The sequence below is a fragment of the Hemitrygon akajei genome, chromosome 13, assembly GCF_048418815.1.
Source record: "Hemitrygon akajei chromosome 13, sHemAka1.3, whole genome shotgun sequence".
In the NCBI taxonomy this organism is placed as follows: Eukaryota; Metazoa; Chordata; class Chondrichthyes; order Myliobatiformes; family Dasyatidae; genus Hemitrygon; species Hemitrygon akajei.
This window is the reverse complement of record NC_133136.1, coordinates 25885-47882: the sequence shown is the minus strand read 5'-3', so window position 1 is coordinate 47882 and position 21998 is coordinate 25885. Positions and strand designations below refer to the sequence as shown.

The window sequence follows — 21998 nt, the reverse complement described above, 5'->3', positions numbered from 1 at the left end:
GAACACAGTACTCTAAGTGTGGTCTCACCAGAGATTTGTAGAGTTGCAACATGAACTCTCTACTCCTGAACTCAATCCCCTTATTAATGAAGCCTAGCATCCCATAGGCCTTCTTAACTATCCTATCAACCTGTGCAGCACGAGGGATGTATGGATTTGAACCCCAAGGTCCCTCTGTTCATCCACACTCTTAAGTAACCGACCATTAACCCTGTACTCAGCTTTCTGGTTTGTCCTTCCAAAATGCATCACCGCACACTTATCCGGATTGAACTCCATCTGCCACTTTTCTGCACAACTCTGCAGCCTGTCTATATCCTCTTGTAACCTTCGACAACCTACAGCTCCATCCACAACTCCTCCAATCTTTGTGTCATCTGCAATCTTACTCACCCATCCTTCCACCTCTACATCCAGGTCATTTATAAAAATCACAAATAACAGGGGTCCCAGGACAGATCCCTGCGGCATTCCACTAGTCACCGACCTCCAGGCAGAATACTTTCCTTCCACTACTACCCTTTTCCTGTAAGCCAATTTTTTTATCCAAACAGCCAAGGTTTCACTGATCCCATGCCTCATGACTTTCTGGATGAGTCTCTCGTGGGGGACCTTGTCAAATGCCTTGCTAAAACCCACGTAGACCACAACTACTGCCCTACCCTCATCAATTTCTTTTGTTACTTCTTCAAACAACTGAATTAGGCTTGTTAGGCATGGCCTTCCTTTCACAAAGCCATGTTGACTATCCATGAGTAGACTGTACTTCTCCAAATGATTGCAGATCCTATCCTCAAGAATCCTTTCCAATAGTTTGCAGACCACTGACGCAAGACTCACCGGTCTATAGTTCCCAGGGTTCTCCCTAATACCTTGTTTAAACAAGGGAACTACATTTGCCATTCTCCAATCCTCCGGCACCTCCCCGCCAGCCTCTGCTCCAGCGATCTCTTCTGTCAATCACTTCCCACAGCAACCTGGGGTATATCACATCCAGCCCTGGGGACTTATCAATCTTGATGTTTTTAAGAAGATCCAACTCTCCACATCCACCCAATCCAGTCCTTTTCAACATTCTGTAGATTTCAATGAGATTCCCATGCGTTCTTCTAAATTCCAGTGAGTACAGGCCCAAAAGCTGCCAAACGCTGCTCAGAGGTTAACCCCTTCATTCCTGGAATCATCGTGAACCTCCCCTGGACTCTCTCTGACAACACTTCCTTTCTGAGATATCGGGCCCTGAACTGTTGACAATACTCCAAGTGCAGCCTGACTAGTGTCTTATAAAGGCTCAGCATTATCTCCTTGCTTTTATATTTTATTCCCCTTGAAATAAATGCCTACATTTTATTTGCCTTCTTTACCACAGACTCAACCTGTAAATTACCCTTCCGGGAGTCTTCCAGGAGGACTCCCAAACCCCTCTGCACCTCTGATGTTTGAATTTTCTTCCCATTTAGATAACAGTCCGCACTATTGTTCCTTTTACCAAAATGCATTATTGTATATTTCCCAACACTATATTCCATCTGCCTCTTTTTGCACATTTTCCCAATTTGCCTAAGTCCTGCTGCAATCGGATTGCTTCCTCAGGACTACCTACCCCTCCACCTATCTTCGTATCATCCACAAACTTTGCCAAAAAGCCATCAATTGCATTATCCAAATCATCGACAAATAACGTGAAAAGCAGCGATCCCAATACAGACCCCTGAGGAACATCACTAGACACTGGCAACCAACCAGAAAAAGCCCCCTTCATTCCCACTTGCTACCTCCTGCCTTTCAGCCATTCCGCTATCCATGCCAGTATCATTCCTGTAACACCATAGGATTTTATCTTGTTAAGCAGCCTCATGTGTGGCACCTTATCAAATGCCTTCTGAAAATCCAAATCAATGACATCCATTGCCTCTCCTTTGTCCATTCTGTTGTTACTTCCTTGAAGAACTCTAACAGATAAGAGACTACTAGACAGGTATATGGAGGAATTTAAGGTGGGGGGGGTTATATGAGAGACAGGGTTTAAGGGTCAGCACAACATTGTGGGCCAAAGGGCCTGTACTGTGCTGTACTATTCTATGTTCTATTTGTCAAGCATGATTTCTCCTTACAGAAACCATGCTGTCTTTGTCTTATTTATCATTAGTCTCCAAGTACCCGGAAATCTCATCCTTAGTTATAGACTCCAACACTTCCCATCACTGAGTTTACACTAACTGGTCAATAATTTCCTTTCTTTTGCCTTCCTCTCTTCTTAAAGAGTGGAGAGACATTTGCTATCTTCCTGTCCTCCGGGACCATGCCAGACTCTAGTGATTCTTGAAAGATCATGACCAATGAATCTGTTATCTCTTCAGCAATCTCTCTCAGGACTCTGGTATGTAAGTCCATCTGGCACAGGTGACCTATCCACCTTAAGATCTTTGAGTATGTCTAGAATTTTTCCTTTGTAATAGCAATGGCACTCACTCCTGCTCCCTGACACTCATAGAGAAGGAATGAGGGTGGGAGAGAGGGAGCAGGGTGAGGGGTGGGAGAGAGGGGATAGGGGTGGAGGGATGGGGAGTGGAGTGTGGGGTATGGGGAATGGGGAGGGAATGGGGCAGGTGAAGAGAGAGGTGGAGAGGGAGGGGGGTAGAAAGAGAAAGGGAGGGAGAGAGGGATATGTATATCTGAGTCATATTTTTACTGGTATTCTATGTGGGTTTGTGAGAGGAATGTATCAAGCTGAGGCATCTCTGGGGGGTGGTGGTGGGTGTCAGGACTGATTTCTTGAATGTGATTTTGTGTGTGTTAACTGTGTGTGACTGTTGGTAACGTGTCTGCATCTTGACCCTGTAGGAACAATTAAACTTGAATTGAATTGAATTCAATTAAAGAGAGCCTTTACTGGTTGGCTGCCAGTGACTAGTGGTGTTCCACAGGGATCTGTGTTGGGACTGCTTCTTTCTACGCTATACGTCAATGATTTAGATGATGGAATTGTTGGCTTTGTGGTTAAGTTTGCTAATGATATAAAGATCGATGGAAGGGCAAGTAGTGTTGAGGAAGCAGTGAGGCTGCTGAAGGACAAATTAGGAGAATGAGCAATAAAGTGGCAGATGAAATACAGTTTCAGGAAGTGTATGGTCGTGCAGTTTGGTGGAAGAAATAAAGGCGTAGACTATTTTCTAAACTGGGAGAAAATTCAAAACTTAGAGGTGCAAAGGAGATCTCATGTAGGATTCCCTAAAGGTTAATTTACATGTTGAGAGGAATACTAATGCAAGGTTAGGATTCATTTTAAGAGGACTAGAATATAAAAGCAAGGATGTAATGCTGAGGCTTTATAAAGCACTGGTGAAGCCTCACAGTATTTTGAGGAGCTTTGGGCCCCTTATCTAAGAAAGGATGTGCTGACATTGGAGAGGGTTCAGAGGAGAATCACAAGAATGATTCCAGGAATGAAAGGGTTAATGTATGAAGAGTGTTTAACACCTGGCGAATTCCACACCACAGATCACAGTGAAACTTTGTAGGTTTCTTTGAGCTTTCACTGATCACAAACCCCTTGCCACTGGGTGGAAAACCTAAACTGTTCCTTACCTTTTACCCAATAAGCTCTCTATTCATCACCTTTTACCCAATAAGCTCACTATTCCTCACCTTTCACCCAATAGCTCTCTATTTATCCACCAAATCAATTCCTCCCAGTTGGCAAAGTTGGAAAAGCCTCTCCTCTAAATAAATTATCTCTGCGTTTTTGAGTAAGAAGCAGATGTACTAACTTGTCCAATCGAGTGTTGCTCCTACACCAACTTGACATGCAGAACCATCACTGGTCACTGGCTGAGCAAGTGCAGGCAAAAAGAGAATAAACAGAGCACCTTGGAGCTGCCTGTGAAAGGAGAGGTAGAAAGAGGTTAGATCCGGTACTCCTTGGAGCTGCTTATGAAAGCAGAGGCGGACAGAGGTTAAACCCGATAGTGTACTACAATCAGATACTTGTTTACAAATGGCTGACAGCATTAAGTTATTTGAAAATTCTATTCCGCAAGTGAATCACCATAGCCACGCCATGCCATGCATACCTGCCTGGGGCTGGGCCAGATACAGGCATTTCAACATGTACTTGACTGAAAGAACCTTGTACCCAGCAACAAATCTGATCTGAAATCTGGATTATGTGTCCTGACGATGTCAACTGTTTATTCCTCTCCACAGATGCTGCCTGACCTGCTGAGTTCCTCCAACATTTTGTGAGTGTTGCTCTGGATTTCCAGCATCTGCAGAATCTCGTGTTTACAAACTGCATTCTGCTAACTTTGTTGTAATATTTATGATTTCATTCTGAATACAATAGCATAAATTTAAGGATAGTCTGAATAAAGTCTCAGCACTTACAGTTCCCAGACCTAGGCCACGTTAGGAATAACTGTCTTCAGGTTTGGTTAAAGAGACGATGACACTAGGTCGGAAAGGCTACAGGGAAGATTTATGAGGACATTACCAGGAAGAGGTTGAGCAGATTGTAATTTTTTCACTGCAGCGTAGGAGAATGAGGGGAGATCTTGTAGAGGTGCACAAGATCATGAGGGGCATAGATACGGTGGGAATCTTAGAAGGGAATCTTGGTCAGCACAGAGCAGTTGGGCGCCTAGGCATGACTTGAGTAGCAGCAGTACTCTTAATGGATACGATTAAATATTCCAGTTTCAGCCTGATACAGCTAAAAAACACAACTGCTTCCAAGGTCAGTATAGTCAACAAAGATATCTTAATGCACTTAAATGAACTATCACTGCTTAAAACCAACGGAAACAACACCGACTGTGGTCGGAAGTGCCCTTGGAGGACACCTCGGTGGAAGCTCGGGTGTAGATCAGGATTACAAGTGCATTTAAGGAAACAGGGTTTTAAACTCCCAATACCAACTATCTTGCTGGTGAACATGCAGGCTCTGGTGAATAAAATCGATTATTTCAGAGCTAGGGTGCTGAATCAGAGGGACATTAGGACCGCATGTGTCCTTTGTTTTACGGAATCCTGGTTAAACCCTTCTGTACCGGATACAGCGATTTAGATCGACGGGTTTACTATACACTGTCAGCATAGATCTATAGAGTCTCTAAAAAGCAGAGGTGGAGGAGTATGCCTCATGATCAACTCTTCTTGGTGCACAAATATATCAGAGCTGTCCCAATTCTGCTCACCAGACCTGGGATATCTAGCAGTAAAGTGTCGTCCTTTTTACCTACCACAGGAGTTCTCCGGGGTCATTTTGGTAGCAGTTTACGTTCTACCTCAGGCCAATGTCAATCAGGCTTTAAATGATCTGAGCAATGGGGGATCAACATGCACAAAACAGCGCACCCTAATACCTTCACCATCATTTTGGGAGATTTTAACCAGGTTAGTCTGAAAAAAGTCACTTAGCAATTACCATCAACAGGTCACTTGCAATACCAGAGGAAACAACACACTGGACCATTGCTACACCACCATCAAGAATGCCTACCGTGCTATTCCACGACTTCACTTCCGGAAGTCTGATCACCTGGCTGTACGTCTACTCCCTGAGTACAGGCAGAGACTGAAGACTGCAGCACCAGTAATGAGGACCAAGAAGGTATGGACAAGGGAAGCACAGCAGCACCTACAGGACTGCTTTGAATCGGTGGACTGGACTGTATTCAGGGATTCATTTTCAAACCTGGATGAGTGTGCTGCAGTTGTTACCAAATTCATTAAAAACTTTGTGGATGAGTGTGTGCCCACAAGACTTACTGTACATTCCCAAACCAAAATCCGTGGATGAACCAGGAGGTACGCTGTCTGCAGAAGGCTAGATCTGTGGCATTCAAGTCTGGCAACCCAGGCCTGTACCAGAAAACCAGGTATGATCTGCGGAGGGCTATTTCAAGAGTGAAGAGACAACTTCAAATGAGGTTGGAGGCGACATCGGATGCACAACAACTCTGGTAGGGTCTGCAAGACATTACTTCCAACAAAGCGAAACCCAGTAGCATGAATGGCAGCGTTGCTTCACTACCAGATGAACTTAATGCCTTCTTTGAAAAGGAGAACACAACTACAGCTGTTAAGATCCCTGCTGCACCTGGTGACCTTATGATCTCCATCTCAGAGGCCGATGTTAGACTGTCTTTAAAGAGAGTGAACCATTGCAAGGCAGAAGGTCCCGATGTTGTATCTGGTGAGGCTCTGAAAACCTGTGCCAACCAACTAGCGGGAGTATTCAAGGACATTTTCAACCTCTCACTGCTACAGGCAGAAGTTCCCACTTTCTTCAAAAATTCAACAATTATACCAGTGCCTAAGAAGAATAATATGGGCTTCCTTAATGACTATCGATCGGTAGCACTCATATCGACTGTGATGAAATTCTTTGAGAGGTTGGTCATGACTAGACTGAACTCCTGCCTCAGCAAGGACCTGTAACAATTGCAATTTGCCTATCACCACAATAGGTCAACTGCAGACGCAATCTCAATGGCTCTTCACATGGCTTTAGACCACTTAGACAAAACAAACATCTACCTCAGGATGCTGTTCATCGAATATAGCTCAGCATTTAATACAATCATTCCCACAATCCTGATAGAGAAGTTGCAGAACCTGGGCCTCTGTACCTCCCTCTGCAAATGGATCCTCGATTTCCTAACTGGAAGACCACAATCTGTGCAGATTGGTGATAACATATCCTCCTCGCTGACGATCAACAATGGCACACCTCAGGGATGTGTGCTTAGCCCACTGCTCTACTCTTTATATACACATTACTGTGTGGCTAGGCATAGCTCAAATACCATCTATAAATTTGCTGATGATACAACCATTGCTGATAGAATCTCAGGTGGTGATGAGAGGGTGTACAGGAGTGAGATATGCCAACTAGTGGAGTGGTGCCACAGCAACAACCTGGCACTCAACGTCAGTAAGACGAAAGAGCTGATTCTGGACTTCAGGAAGTGTAAGACAAAGGAACAATTACCAATCATCATAGGGGAATCAGAAGTGGAGAGAGTGAGCAGTTTCAAGTTCCTGGGTGTCAAGATCTCTGAGCATCTAACCTGGTCCTGACATATCAATGTAGTTATAAGGAAGGCAAAACAGCAGCTATACTTTATTAGGAGTTTGAAGAGATTTGGCATGTCAACAAATACACTCAAAAACCTCTATAGTTGTACCGTGGAGAGCATTCTGACAGGCTGCATCACCGTCTGGTATGGAGGGGCTACTGCACAGGACTGAAAGAAGCTGCAGAAGGTTGTAAATCTAGTCAGCTCCATCTTGGGTACTAGCCTACAAAGTACCCAGGACATCTTTAGGGAGTGGTGTCTCAGGAAGGCAGCGTTCATTATTAAGGACCTCCAGCACCCTGGGCATGCCCTTTTCTCACTATTACCATTATGTAGGAGGTACAGAAACCTGAAGGCACACAGTCAGCGATTCAGGAACAACTTTTTCCCCTCTGCCATCTGATTGCTAAATGGACATTGAATCTTTGGACACTACCTCACTTTTTTTAAAAAATACGCAATATTTCTGTTTTTGCACATTTTAAAAAATCTATTCAATATACGTAATTGATTAACTTGTTTTATTTATTATTATTATTTTTGCTCTCTGGTAGATTATGTATTACATTGAACTGCTGCTAAGTTAACAAACTTCACCTCACATGCCGGTGATAATAAACCTGATTCTGATTCTGAAAGGCCTGTTCCTTTGCTATATGACTACAACCTTTTAGTTCTTTTTGTATTTATCACAAAAATGCCAGTGCAACCTCCAAAAAAATGTGAGAAGATAACAATTACCTTTCCAATAAGAAACTATTGTTAAATTGATAACTGGAACAATGTCAGTGGTGAATCTTTGCCTCCTTCTCCCTGAAACCTAACCCATCACCCAGGACATGCCATCTCCTCATTGCTACTATCGGAGAAGAAGTACAGGAGTTTCAAAACACACACCCCACATTCACCCAGAACATGCCTTCTTCGCATTGCAACCATCTGGGAAGAGGTACAGGAGCCAAAAGATGCAGCACTGCAGAACCAGTTGGTCACTTTGTAAAATGTTTGCTGATTTTTTGCTCATATGGTCACAAGTCTCAAAAGGACAACAGCAAGGGTGTATGTGTATGCATGTGTATGTGCTCTGAATTATAATGTTTGACAGTGTAGTTTCTGATTATACAATCCAACGGTCGAGAGAGAAAGTCGTGGGAAATAGATATAAAATTTAAATGCAATTATTAATTACCCAGAGACAAAAATGAGTCCAGCAGATGTTGCTTCCCCCACAGGGTATGAACATTCCACGGCAAGCTCCATGCCCACTGGATAGATGGAGAAGCCAAAGAAGCCGAATAGGGAACATACCAGGGCCAGCAGGAACTTTTGTCCATGCATTCGAGAGACCTGCAGGTGGACAATATCAACACAGTGACGTTCTGAGAACTTCCATAGCATTCACTACAATCTCCCCTTCACCAACCTAGTCAGAACAATCCAATCCATCCTTTCACTCACAGATAGGTAAATATCTGGGAGTTCACTACCTTCTAAATCCACTTGTCATGTTAGTATATGGCACACATAGTTGCACTTGAACCTTAAATCATTTAACAGTGCAGCACTCAACACTGCGATCCTGCCCATCTGTACCTGCTGCCCACAAGGGGGCTTTGCCAGTAGAAGGGGAACCAGGCCTGCACTCAAGGCCATCACAGACCAGAACCTGGATCTCGCTCATGTCCAATAATCCAAAGTTGGCATGGAATTTACCTTATTTTCCTGTTTGAACCTGTGAGTATTCAGGTCAGTGCTCTCAGCACCAGATTTGGGAATTTGCTAACTTAATGCCACACCAATCCTAACTCTAGGCCTTTCAGTTTCCTAGTCCCAGATGAGTGACAAATGTGTCGTATTAAATCACAGGAAGCCTTGAGTCATACTAAGTCTCACAAACTGTGTATCCTTCTCCCAGCTATCTGGATAATTGGTTTCCCCAGGAGAGGGGAGACACTTTTTTCCACCCATTCAATTCCATCCATTACACTCTTGTCTGACAGACTCCCCTCCAGTCCCACCATGCTGACCTAGTTCACTGGTGTCTGACTAGCCTCCCTCCAGTACTGGACAACCCTGATTATCTCCTGCCCCCAATACCTCATCTTTAAAATGTTCATTTGTCCTTGTGTATAAATGCTTCCTGTGCCTGGGCATTTCTTGTTCCTGCAGACATGGCATTTGACCAGTGTTCCTCCGCCCTGGGCCAACCAGAGGGGAAATAAACCAGTCATAGATACCTGCAGCAGCATCTTTCAAGTGAATATATACAGTTAGTTCTGGTTAACTGGGCCATCAGTTCATCAGGACAATTCTTAAAGAACAAAAAATCAAGGAAATATCCAGGATTCCCTCCATATATTTGGAAGACTATGCCATTTAATTGGGATGGGAGACTATTCCTGAGAAGTTTCTAAATATTGTTAGTCGTGTGCACTTGTGTGGCTGTTAGTCACGATACTGTGCTGAGAACTAAAACAGTTCAAAAATTGCAGAGTCAGTTGCATGTGCTTGTGTTACATTACATTACATTAGGGCCGATGGATGCGGATTCAAAAAGCAGTGATATTTTTTATCGTTTTGTTTTTTTAATTTCAACTTCATGTAGGAAGACAATGAAGTCAGTCCATAATCTAAATTAGACTGCAGTTTATATTGGTCTCCATCAGTTTTCCGTGCTTTCTTTTTATCAAATGGCGAGCGGACGATACGTTTATTTTCGTGCAAAGAGGGAGTTGGGGATATGGGGTCTGATGATCTTGTTGGTGTTTGTCTGTGAGAGAGAGGGTTGCGAGTTTGATGGTATTGTCCCTGTTTTTTTCTGTGTGGGAGAGGGTTTGGTTTGAGGTTTGCAAGTTTTGTTTCTTTTTCATGCGGGGAGGGGGTGGGGGTTGATGTCTTTTCTTTCCATAACCCCTGTGGTCTTTCTGTATTCGGACCATAAGATACAGGAGCAGAAGTAGGCCATTCAGCCCATCAAATCTACCCCACTAATCAATCATGGGCTGATCCAATTCTTCCAGTCATCCACACTCCCCTGCCTTCTCCCCATACCCTTGGATGCCCTGGCTAATCAAGAAACTATCTATCTCTGTCTTAAATACACCCAATGACTTGGCCTCCACAGCCACTTGTGGCAACAAATTCCACAGATTTACCACTCTCTAACTAAAGTAAAGCATCCCTGTTTGAATTGGGTGTCCTTCAATCCTGAAGTTGTGCCCTCTTGTCCTAGACTCCCCTACCATGGGACATAACTTTGCCGTATCTAATCTGTTCAGGTCTTTTAGCATTTGGAACGTTTCTATGAGATCCCCCCTCATTCTCCTGAACTCCAGGGAATACAGCCCAAGAGCTGCCAGACGTTCCTCATACGGTAACCCTTTCATTCCTGGATCATTCTCGTGAATCTTCTCTGAACCCGCTCCAATGTCAATATATCCTTACTAAAATAAGGAGCACAAGACTACACACAGTACTCCATGTGGTCCCATGAATGCCTTAGAGAGCCTCAACATCACATCCCTGCTCTTATATTCTATACCTCAAGAAATGAAGGCCAACATTGCATTCGCCTTCTTAACCACTGCCTCAACCTGGAGGTTAACCTTTAGGGTATCGTAGAACCATAGAAAACCTACAGCACAATACAGGCCCTTCAGCCTACAATGCTGTACTGAACATGTAGAAATTACCTAGGGATACCCATAGCCCTCTATTTTTCTAAGCTTCATGTATCTATACAGGAGTCTCTTAAAAGACCCTATCATATCCACTTCCACCATCACCGCTGGCAGCTCATTCCACGCACTCACCACTCTCTGTGTAAAAAATCTACCCCTGACATCTCCTCTGTACCTTCTTCCAAGCACCTTAAAACTGTACCCTCTCGTGTTAGCCACTTCAGCCCTGAGAAAAAGATCCACACAATCAATGCCACTCATCATCTTATACACCTCTATCAGGTCACCTCTCATCCTCTGCCGCTCCAATGAGAAAAGGCCGAGTTTACTCAAACTATTCTCATAAGGCATGCTCTCCAATCCAGGCAACATCCTTGTAAATCTCCTCTGCATCCTTTCTATAGTTTCCACATCCTTCCTGCAGTGAGGTGACCAGAACTGAGCACACTACTCCAAGTGGGGTCTGACCAGGGTCCTATATAGCTGCAACATAACCTCACGGCTCCTAAACTCAATCCCATGATTGATGAAGGCCAATGGCACCGTATGCCTTCTTAACCACAGAGCCAACTGGCATAGCTGCTTTGAGTATCCTATGGACTCGGACCCCAAGATCCCTCTGATCCTCCACACTGCCAAGAGTCTTACCATTAATACTATATTCAGCCTAACAAAATGAACCACCTCACACTTATCCAGGTTGAACTCCATCTGCCACTTCTCAGCCCAGTTTTGCATCCTACCGATGTCCCGCTGTAACCTCTGACAGCCCCCCACACTATCCACACCACCACCAACCTTTGTACCATCAGCAAATTTACTAATCCATCCATCCACTTCCTCATCCAGGTCATTTATAAAAATCACAAAGAGTAAGGTCCCAGAACAGATCCCTGAGGAACACCACCGGTCACTGACCTCCATGTACAATATGACCCATCTACAATCACTCTTTGCCTTCTGTGGGCAAGCTAATTCTGGAACAACAAAGCCTCTTTACTTTCTCAATAAGCCTTGCATGGGGTACCTTATCAAATGCCTTGCTGAAATTCATATACACTACATCTACTGCTCTATCTTCAATGTGTTTAGTCACACCCTAAAAAATTCAATCAGGCTCGTAAGGCACAACCTGCCTTTGACAAAGCCATGCTGACTATTCCTAATCATATTATGCCTCTCCAGATGTTCATAAATCCTGCTCCTCAAGATCTTTTCCGTCAACCTACCAGCCACTGAAGTAAGACTCACTGGTCTATAATTTCCTGGGCTATCTCTACTCCTTTTCTTGAATAAGGGAACAACATCTGCAACCCTCCAATCCTCCGAAACCTCTCCCATTCCCATTGATGATTCAAAGGTCATCACCAGAAGTTCAGCAATCTCCTCCCTCGCTTCCCACAGTAGCCTGGGGTACATCTCATCCCGTCCCAAAGATTTATCCAACTTGATGCTTTCCAAAAGTTCCAGCGCATCCCTTTTCTTAATGTCTATATGCTCAAGCTTTTCAATCCACTGTAAGTCATCCTTACAATTGCCAAGATCCTTTTCCGTAGTGAATACTGAAGCAAAGTATTCATTAAGTACCACTGCTATCTCCTCCGGTTCCTCACACTTTTCCACTGTCACACTTGATTGGTTATATTCTCTCACGTCTTATCTTCTTCCTCTTAACATACTTGTAGAATGGGGTTTTCCTTAATTCTGCTTGCCAAGGCCTTCTCATGGCCCCTTGTGGCTCTCCTAAATTCATTCTTAAGCTCCTTCCTGCTAGCCTTAAATTTTCTAGATCTCTATCATTACTTAGTTTTTTGAACCTTTCATAAGCTTTCCTTTTCTTCTTGACTAGATTTTCAACAGCCTTTGTACACCACGGTTCCTGTACCCTACCATCCTTTCCCTGTCTCATTGGAATTGTCCTCTGCAGAATACCACTCAAATATCCCCTGAACATTTGCCACATTTCTGAAGTACATTTTCCTGAGAACATCCGGTCCCAGTTTATGCTTCCAAGTTCCTGCCTGATAGCTTCATATTTCCTTTACTCCAATTAAATGCTTTCCTAACTTGTCTGTTCCTATCCCTCTCCAATGCTATGGTAAAGGAGAAAGTATTATGATGACTATATCCAAAATGCTCTAGAGACCTGACACCCGACCAGGTTCATTTCCCAATACAGATCAAGCACAGCCTCTCCTCTTGTAGGCTTATGTACATATTGTGTCAGGTATCACGTACAAGGACTCCCAAGTCCTTTGCATCTCTGCATTTTGAATTCTCTCCCTATCTAAATAATAATCTGCCCGTTTATTTCTTCCACCAAAGTGCATGACCATACACTTTCCAACATTGTATTTCATTTGCCACTTCTTTGCCCATTCCCCTAAACTATCTAAGTCTCTGCAGGCTCTCTGTTTCCTCAACACCATCCGTATACTGGTCCCAATGTGTCCTAATTAACCAGAATCCACGGTACTGAGTATTGAGGGTATTCGGGAATTACTGAGTATTGGGAGTATTAGGGAAGTACTGAGCATTGAGGGTATTGGGTATTAGGGAAGTATCAGTATTGGGGTATTAGGGAAGTACTGAGTATTGGGAATATTTGGGGTATTAGGGAAGTACTGAGTAATGAGGGTATTAGGGTATTAAGGAAGTACAGAGTATTTAGGGTATAGGGAAGTACTGAGTATTGAGGGTATTAGGGAAGTACTGAGTATTGGAGTATTTGGGGCTATTAGGGAAGCACTGAGTATTGAGAGTATTGGGGAAGTATTGAATATTAGGAGTACGAGTACTGAGGGCATTGAGGTATTAGGAAAGTACTGAGTAATGAGGGTATTGGGGCATTAGTGAAGTACTGAGTATTAGGGGTATTTTGGGGTATTAGGGAATTACTTGAAATTGGGGTATTAGGGAAGAATTGAGTATTTGAAGGTATTAGAGAAATACTGAGTATTGAGGTATTGAGGATACTTACTAGTGCAAAGCCAATGCAGGCTAAAGCAGTGAGACAAAAGTTAATTTTCGTAGTTTCCATAAAATGTCTTGTTTTGTCCACGTATAATCCAAGCAGGAATGCACCCACAATGCCAAACACAATAAACAAGGCTCCACAGATCCCTGCAAAACTCTGTCACAAAGAGGAAAAATATCATGATATAAACCAAACAGGAATTATACTCACAACAGAAGAACCTTCCACACACTTGTAATGCATCTCTGCTTAGTTTGATCTAATCCCAGTTACTGCCCAACCATCCCACAAACCCAATGACTGGAGGGAGGTTGTGGGTGAGGGGAAGGGTGTTGTGGGGGAAAGGGGTGTTGTATGGGGGCAGTAGGAGAGGGGGAGTTGGTTGTGGGGGACGGATGGTTTCTTGGGGGTGATGGGAGAAGATGGGTTCCTGGGGGGCCATGGGGGGGGGGGAAGAGGGGCCATGGGACAATGAAGGGAGTCGTGGGGTGGAGCAGTCATGGGGGAATGAGGGTTTGGAACAAAGACCATCAGCTATTCCTTTCCTCTCAATAATGGCTGTGAAGTCTAGTGTCTAGGTAGAGATACCCGTGAAGCAGCCAAAGACACAGATAGTAATTTCCAGTGTCTCCAGCAGCAGTTACCAGCCAGAATGTAGCCCGAGCTCCACACTTCACAGGTGTTGCATCATTTGATAGGGTGGGTTAAGAAGCCTTATGTTGTGTTGGTTTTTCTTTGTCAGGGCACTGAGTCAAGTGCTGTAAGATTTGAGAGTGGTAGGCGCGTGGAACACCTTGCTAGGGGTGATGGTAGATGCAGGTACATTAGGGACATTTAAGAGACACTCAGACAGACACATGGATGATAGGAGAATGTACGGCCATTTAGGAGGGAAGGGTTCGATTGATGTTAGGGTAAGTTAAAGGGTCATTGCTACATTGTGGGCCAAAGGGCCTGCACAGTGCTATGATGTCTGTTCTACATTCGACCTCTCGATTAAATGTTCAGTATTGATGCAGACCTGATATCCTCCAACAAAAACAACCACCCATCATTTTTCAAGTGTAAATGCCAGTTTTGTTCCAGGAAAAGTTGATGTTTTATGGGAAAAGAAGCAATTAAATGAATTGTAAACTATGGCCTTACATTTGAATATCCCCGGACACAAACAATCTGCTGTAAGAGTGCAGAGAAGGACGTAAAAACACCGACTCCTCCCCCAAAACAGATCATCAGGATCACGTATGCCTTATTCTTCAATAACTGCAATTTAAGAATCGAAGGACAGGTTAGAACATAACTAAAAATCTATATCTTCAATGCCTACATCAAATATTCAGACAGACATATGACATAGGTCTTCAGACAATCAAGTCAGCTCAGCCATCTCAACATGGTTAATCCATTTTCCCACTCAACCCCATCCTTCTACCTTCTCCCCTTAACTCTTCATGCCTTGAATTATCAAGAATTTAACAACCTCCACTTTAAATACACCCAAAGACTTGGCTTGTACAGCCACCTGTGGCAACCCATTCTGTAGATATACCTCTCTCTGGCTAAAGAAACTCCTCTTCATCTTCCTTCTAAATGGATGTCCCTCCATTTAGAGAACAGGAAAATTTTTAATTGGGGAAGGGCAAATTATGAGGCTATAAGGCTAGAACTTGCAGGTGTGAATTGGGATGATCCTTTTGCAGGGAAATGTACTATGGACATGTTATTGATGTTTAAGGATCTATTGCAGAATGTTAGGGATAAATTTCTCCTGATGAGGAAGATAAAGAATGGTAGGGTAAAGGAACCATGGGTGACAAGTGAGGTGGAGAATCTAGTCAGATGGAAGAAGGCAGCATATGTAAGGTTTAGGAAGCAAGGATCAGATGATTCTATTGAATATAGGGTAGCAAGAAAGGAGCCTAAGAAGGGACTGAGGTGAGCAAGGGGGCATGAGAAGGCCTTGGTGAGTAGGGGAAAGGAAAACCCAAAGGCATTCTTCAATTATGTGTAGAACAAAAGGTTGACAGGAGTGAAGATAGAACCGATTAGAGATAAGGGTGGGAAGATGTGCCTGGAGGCTGTGGAAGTGAGCGAGGTTCTCAATGAAATCTTCTCTTCAGTATTCACCAATAAGAGGGAACTTGATGACGGTGAGGACAATATGAGTGAGGTTGATGTTCTGGAGCATGTTGATATTAAGAGAGAGGAGGTGTTGGAGTTGTTAAAATACATTAGGATGGATAAATCCCCGGGGCGTGATGGAATATTCCCCAGGCTGCTCCACAAGGCCAGGGAAGAGATTGCTGAGCCTCTGGCTAGGATCTTTATGTACTCGTTGTCCATGGGAATGGTACCAGAGGATTGGAGGGAGATGAATGTTGTCCCCTTGTTCAAAAAAGGTAGTAGGGATAGTCCGGGTAAATATAGACCAGTGAGGCTTACGTCTGTGGTGGGAAAGCTGTTGGAAAAAATTCTTAGAGATAGGATCTATGGGCATTTAGAGAATCATGGTCTGATCAGGGACAGTCAGCATGGCTTTGTGAAGGGCAGATCATGTCTAACAAGCCTGATAGAGTTCTTTGAGGAGGTGACCAGGCATATAGATGAGGGTAGTGCAGTGGATGTGATCTACATGGATTTTAGTAAGACATTTGACAAGGTACCACACGGTAGGCTTATTCCGAAAGTCAGAAGGCATGGGATCCAGGGAAGTTTGGCCAGGTGGATTCAGAATTGGCTTGCCTGCAGAAGGCAGAGGGTCATGGTGGAGTGAGTACATTCAGATTGGAGGGTTGTGACTAGTGGTGTCCCACAAGGATCTGTTCTGGGACCTCTACTTTTCATGATTTTTATTAACGACCTGGATGTGGGGGTAGAAGGGTGGGTTGGCAAGTTTGCAGATGACACAAAGGTTGGTGGTGGTGTAGATAGTGTAGAGGATTGTCGAAGATTGCAGAGAGACATTAATAGGATGCAGAAGTGGGCTGATAAGTGGCAGATGGAGTTCTACCTAGAGAAGTGTGAGGTGGTACACTTTGGAAGGACAAACTCCAAGGCAGAGTACAAAATAAATGGCAGGATACTTGGGAGTGTGGAGAAGCAGAGGGATCTGGGGGTACATGTCCACAGATCCCTGAAAGTTGCCTCACAGATAGATAGGGTAGTTAAGAAAGCTTATGGGGTGTGCGCTTTCATAAGTCGAGGGATACAGTTTAAGAGACGCAATGTAATGATGCAGCTCTAAAAACTCTAGTTAGGCCACACTTGGAGTACTGTGTCCAGTTCTGGTCGCCTCGCTATAGGAAGGATGTGGAAACATTGGAAGGGGTACAGAAGAGATTTACCAGGATGCTGCCTGGTTTAGAGAGTATGGATAATGATCAGAGATTAAGGGAGCTAGGGTTTTACTCTTTGGAGAGAAGGAGGATAAGAGGAGACATGATAGAGGTATACAAGATATTAATAGGAATAGATAAGAGTGGACAGCCAGCGCCTCTTCCCCAGGGCACCACTGCTCAATACAAGAGGACATGGCTTTAAGGTAAGGGGAGGAAATCAAGGGGGCTATTAGAGGAAGGTTTTTTATTCAGAGAGTGGTTGGTGTGTGGAATGCACTGCCTGAGCCAGTGGTGGAGGTAGATACACTTGTGAAATTTAAGAGACTACTAAACAGGTATATGGAGGAATTTAAGGTGGAGGGTTAAATGGGGGGGGCAGGGTTTATGGGTCAGCACAACATTGTGGGCCGAATGGCCTGTACTGTGCTGTATTGTTCTTTGTTCTTCAACCCTGAGCTGTACTCTCTGGTCCTAGACTGCCCCACCATAGGAAATATTCACATCATATCCATTCTATCAAAATTTGATAGGTTTCAAAGAGATCTGTCCTAATTCTTCTGGATTCCAGCAAGTAAATCAGAATTAGAATCAGGTTTATTGTCACTGGCATGTGATGTGAAATTTGTTAACTTAGCAGCAGCAGTTCAATGCAATACATAATCTAGAAGAGAAAAAAAAATAAACAAGTAAATCAATTACAGTATACATATATTGAATAGATTTAAAAACCTACAAAAAACATAAATACTGTACAGGTAGTCCCTGAGTTACGAATGTCCGACTTATTCATAACTCGTACTTATGAATGCTGTCCGCCATTTTAAGTCATTGCCGTTGACTCTGTGGTAAGTGTTTAACTTTGTATTTGGCTAAAATTTTTCTTAATAAGATTCACCCTGACCCAGCCCCACCCCCATTTCCAGTCGGCTGGTGGCGCTATGAGAACAGCGCCAGGCTCGAGAACGAAGGATCCCGAGTTCGATCTTGTGACAGACCGCTCCCTTGCCAGGTTCAGTTCAGTTCATTTCCAGTTTATTGTCATTTAGAAACCACAAATGCAATGCAGTTTAGAAAATGAGATTACGTTCCACCAGAATGATATCACAAAAGCACATGACAAAACAGACTACACCAGAAAATCCACATAACGTTTGGCAATCCCAAATCCAGAGTCCAGAGAGGCTGTTGCGTATTAATATCATGCTACCACCTTAGCACGTTTCCCGGAAAGGAGCTCCAAATCCACCAGACAAAACAAGATCAAAAACTAAAGCTACAAGACCTGCACAAAACCACGTAGTTACAACATATAGTTACAATAGTGCAAACAATAGTATAATTGATAAAATAAACAGACCATGGGCACAGTAAAAATAGTCCAAAGATGTTAAAAGACTATAAGTTCGAAAGGAACCACCACACAGTTTCCACAAGTCCTCAGGGTCCCAATAGACCTATCATCCCACGCAGGCGGCAGAAGGGAATACCCGTGCTATGGACTTCCACGGCGTTGCTGGAGTCAGCCTCGCAGACACAGCACACAATGAAAGCTCCGTCGAACCCAGCCTCGCAGGGTTGATGTCGAGCTTGCAACTCAACCTTGTAAAAAAAAAACACTGCCACCTCCAGTGTAAATTCCCATGCGGAATATTGTGGAGGATCAAATACCCAAACTCAGCACAGACCCCACTTGTCGCCTGCCTCAGTGCGGTGGAGTTTAGGACCCGGGAAATTCAGTGCGGTGGTCCTTAGGACCCAGCGGACCTCGGGAGCCAGTGCAGCTCAGGACCCGCCACCTGCAGTGTTTCTGTTCCATTGATGGGAAGCATTCACGATTGAAAATAAAGTGGAAATAATAAAGTGTTTGGAAAGAGGTGAAGTGCCATCTGTTATTGGAAAAGCGTTAGGCTACAGTCGGTCAATGTTTGGAACAACTTTAAAGGATAACGGATAAAGTGAGAATAATAAAGCATGTGAAAGGCCCTGCCCCAATGAAAGCTACAATTATAACTAAGCAACTCAGCAGTTTAATTATTGGAATAGATAAGTTTCTTGAATGTTTTATATGCATAGAAAGGTAAAATATATACTGTATACTAAGACAAACGTTTGACTAACTGATGCTAAATAATACCGGATGTACTTGTTCCGACTTATGTACAAATCCGACTTAAAGATGGACTCAGGAACGGAACTCGTACGTAACCGAGGGACTGCCTGTATATTAAAAAGAAAGTGAGGTAGTGTTCAAAGATTTAATGCCCATTTAGGAATCAGATGGCAGAGGGGAAGAAGCTGTTCTTGAATCACTGACTGTGTGCCTTCAGGCTTCTGTACCTCCAACCTGATGGTAACAGTGAGAAAAGGGCATGCCCTGGGTGCTGGAGGTCTTTAATAATGGATGCTGCCTTCCTGAGACACCGCTCCCTGAAGATGTCCTGGGTACTTTGTAGGCTAGTACCCAAGATGGAGCTGACTAGATTTACAACCCTCTGCAGCTTCTTTCGGTCCTGTGCAGTAGCTCGTCCATACCAGACAGTGATGCAGCCTGTCAGAATGCTCTCCTCGGTACAATTATAGAACTTCAAGATTCAAAAACTTTATTGTCATTCTTACCATACATCAGCTCTGCAGGGCAGAATGAGACAGCGTTTCCCAGGAGCAGTGCAATCATAACATAACAAACGCAACACTAAATAATAAACATAACAATAAATAGTAAAACACAAGAGCCACATGTCAGTTAAAAACAAGTTATAAGGGTCCAGTGCAAGTTAAAAGTCTCCAAAGCAGAGTCAGGTAGAGCAGCTATTTAGCAGTCTGACTGCCTGTGGGCGGAAGCTGTTTAGTAGCCTTGTGGTTTTAGTTTTGATGCTCCTGTAACATTTACCTGATGGCAGAAGAACAAACAGTTCATGGAGAGGGTGTGAGGGGTCTTAAATGATGTACCATGTCTTCTGGAGGTATCGACTCTAAAAGAGGTCTTGGACAGAAGGTAGGGAGACCCCAATAACCTTCTCTGCTCCCCTAACCACCCTCTACAAGGCTTTTTTGTCCGCAGCACTGCAGCTGGAGTACCAGATTGTGATGCAAAAGGTCAGCACACTCTCAACCACGCCTTTGTAGAATGTAGTTAAGATGTTAGTGGGGAGTGATGCTTGTTTAAGCTTCTTCAGAAAGTGCAATCTCTGCTGGGCTCGTTTCACAATCCCAGTGGTGTTCCTGGACCAGGTGAGATTGTCCGAGATCTGCACCCCAAGGAACTTGATGTTTTCCACTCTCTCCACTGTGGAGCCGCTGATGCTGAGGGGTGTGTGCTCAGGCTGAGACCGTCTGAAATCGACGATCATCTCCTTGGTTTTGGTGACATTAAGCATCAAGAACTTTATAGAACTATAGAAGTAAATCCCCAAAAGTGAAAAAAAATGCTCCTCATACAATAACCATTTCATAGCCGGAAAGATTCTCCTTAAACTCCTCTGAACCCTTTCCAATGTCAGCACATCTTTTCTAAGATAAGGGGCCCAAAACTGCTCACAATACTCCAAGTGAGACCTCAAAAGTGCTTTATAAAGTCTCAACATTACACCCTTGCTTTTATATTCTAGCCCTCTCAAAATGATTGCTAACATTGCATTTGCCACTGACTCAACCTGCAAATTAACCTTCAGGGAATCCTGCATGAGGACTCCCAAACTTATCAAAGTACATATATGTCATAGATTCATTTTCTTGTGGGCAACCTCCCAGCTTCCTCAACACTACCTACCCCTCTATCTACATTCATATATTCATATTGTCTACTACCTTGGCCACAAAGCCATCATCCAGCTTCCACCATCCTGCCAGTGTCTTCCACAGTAGAGACAGATGCAAAATACTGATTCAGTTTGTCTGTCATTTCCTTGCTCCTCATTATTACCTCTCCAGCAGTCTGATATCAACTCTAGCCTCTCTTTTACACTTTATGTATCTGAAGAAACTTTTGGTATCCTCTTTAATATTACTGATCCATCTCTACCAACCCACCTTTTCCCCATTACACTTAACTCTCCTACTATGCAAAAATCTAAAAGAAGAGCAGATCTGCTGATGCTGGAAATCTGAGCAACACACACAAAATGCTGGAGAAACTCAGCATATCAGTCAGCATCTATGGAAAAAAGTACAGTCGATGTTCTGTGCTGAAACATCGACTGTACTTTTTTCCATTGATGCTGCATGGTCTGCGGAGTTCCTCCAGCATTTTGTGTGTGTTATGCAAAAACCCATCCAACCTTGTCTTAAATATATTTACTGAGGTAGCCTCCACTGCTTCACAGGGCAGAGAATTCCACAGATTCACCACTCTCTGGGAAAAACAGTTCCTCATCTCCATCCTAAATCTATCCCCCCAAATCTTGAGACTATGTCCCCTAGTTCTAGTCTCACCTGCCAGTGGAAACAACATTCCTGTCTCTCTCTTATCTACCCCTTTCATAACTTCATATGTTTCTATAAGATCTCCTCTCATTCTTCTGAATTCCAGTGAGTACAGTCTCAGGCAGCTCAATCTCTCCTCATAGTCTAACCCCCTCATCTTTGGAATCAACCTGGTGAACCTCCTCTGCACTGCCTCCAAAACCAGTATACCCTTCCTCAAGTCAGGAGACCAGAACTGCATGCAGTACTCAAGGTGTAGCCTCAACAGTACCCTGTACAGTTGCAACATAACCTCCCTGCTTTTAAATTCAATCCCTCTAGCAATGAAGGCCAACATTCCATTTGCCTTCTTGATAGCTTGCTGCACCTGCAAACCAACTTTCTGTGATTCATGCACAAGCACTCCCAAGTCCCACTACACAGTACCATGCTGCAATTTTTTACCATTTAAATAACAATCTTATCTTCCATTTTTCCTTCTAATGTGGATAACCTCACA

The 21998-nt window shown here is 43.7% G+C and overlaps 1 protein-coding gene across 1 annotated transcript in view; it reads right to left on the bottom strand.

The window, feature by feature from the left end:
- Positions 1-21998, bottom strand: part of LOC140738133 (solute carrier family 49 member A3-like) — a gene marked incomplete at its 5' end in the record, with an annotated part of 56430 nt that overhangs the window by 9938 nt on the left and 24494 nt on the right. The window contains 4 exons of the mRNA XM_073065281.1: positions 3771-3880; positions 8272-8429; positions 13743-13895; positions 14886-15002. Of these exons, the coding sequence (XP_072921382.1) occupies positions 3771-3880; positions 8272-8429; positions 13743-13895; positions 14886-15002 (538 nt within the window). The remainder of the gene's footprint in view (positions 1-3770; positions 3881-8271; positions 8430-13742; positions 13896-14885; positions 15003-21998) is intronic.